The sequence below is a fragment of the Mesitornis unicolor genome, unplaced genomic scaffold, assembly GCF_000695765.1.
Source record: "Mesitornis unicolor isolate BGI_N332 unplaced genomic scaffold, ASM69576v1 scaffold29579, whole genome shotgun sequence".
NCBI classification, from domain to species: Eukaryota; Metazoa; Chordata; class Aves; order Mesitornithiformes; family Mesitornithidae; genus Mesitornis; species Mesitornis unicolor.
The window spans coordinates 4,855-6,017 of NW_010205674.1; the positions used below are offsets into that span (position 1 = coordinate 4,855).

General features: G+C 64.7%; 1 protein-coding gene across 1 annotated transcript in view; it reads right to left on the reverse strand.

Annotated features, from left to right (window-relative positions):
• The window catches only part of LOC104546170 (sodium-dependent phosphate transport protein 2A-like), a 6,218-nt gene that overhangs the window by 987 nt on the left and 4,068 nt on the right, over positions 1–1,163 (reverse strand). Inside the window, 1 exon segment of the mRNA XM_010191495.1 lies at positions 177–223. Within this exon segment, the coding sequence (XP_010189797.1) occupies positions 177–223 (47 nt within the window).

Genomic DNA, 1,163 nt, shown 5'->3' on the forward strand with positions numbered 1-1,163 from the left:
ACGTTGGGGAGAGCACTGGCTGGCTCCATGCTGGCCCAGCTCCTCAAGCAGATGAAGCCCCATGGAGCTGCCCCCTGCCGTGCTTGCCACACTCACCGTCCCCACTGCCTGTTGTGGCACAGTCCTGGCATCGCCGAGCCCCTGGGGGGATGTCCCAGCCGCCACCGCTCCCGTACTGACCCGGTCTAGCAGCAAGGCCGAGGTCGTCCCAGCCGGTGGTCGCCTGGCCAAGCACAGGGGAGGTGGTGCTGGGAGCCCAGAAGCGGCTCCCACAGTGGTCCCGCTGGCTCCTCTGGTCCCAGCCCAGGAGGAGGGCGGGCGGGAAGGAGGGAGGGAGGAACAGGCTGATATCACTGGCAGGAGCCCAAGCATCTGTGGGCAGTGGGAGAAGTGGTTGTTGCCAGCACTTAAAGGGCTCCTGCCAGGGTCCCTGCAGTGGGTGGGCTCCTGCTGTGGGCCGTGGGTTATCCGGCAGGCTGGGGACACTGGTGACCGTACAGAATCGACATCCGCTGAGCCCCAGCCCAGCAGCATCGCAGCACTTTGCTGGCTGCCTCGTGCTGTGCCTGGCACACTGATTTGCTTCCATGGCACACAGCAGTGGAGCATGGACCCTGCTGGCTCAGCCCTCCAGGGATGAGGAGGATGGAAGAAGGTGCTGCCTGCGGCACATCGGTACAGGCTGACTGCAAATTTTGGGTGCAGGGTTCAGTTATGGCACCGTCAGCACATAGCCCCCTGGCACCAGCACCACATTTGACATTTTCCCATGGCACCTGCATGGGCCTCGGCTGTGCACTGGTGGTGCATGAACATGGAGGTGGATGGTGGATGTCTGGCCCCTGTGGCTGTGGCTCTGGTAGGGTTTGCAGGAGCAGAAGCCAAAGAGACACAACAGCCAGGGTGCGGGTGCTCAGCATTTATTAGACACCAGCTGAACAGGGACAGTGGACACCAGGCAGCCATGGGCGCAGTGGCCCAGGGCAGCTAGAGCCGGGTGGCACCGTGTGGGAGCAGGCGAGGGGAGCCCACTCGAATGGCAGGGCTGGGCACCTCATCAGGGTAGGAGAGCGCGGGGTTGTCCAGCCCCAGCCTGGCCTTGTCGCGGGGAGGGCCCTCGCGCTCCTCCCAGCCTTCGGGGCTGCGGCAGCGGTCGGTGCAGC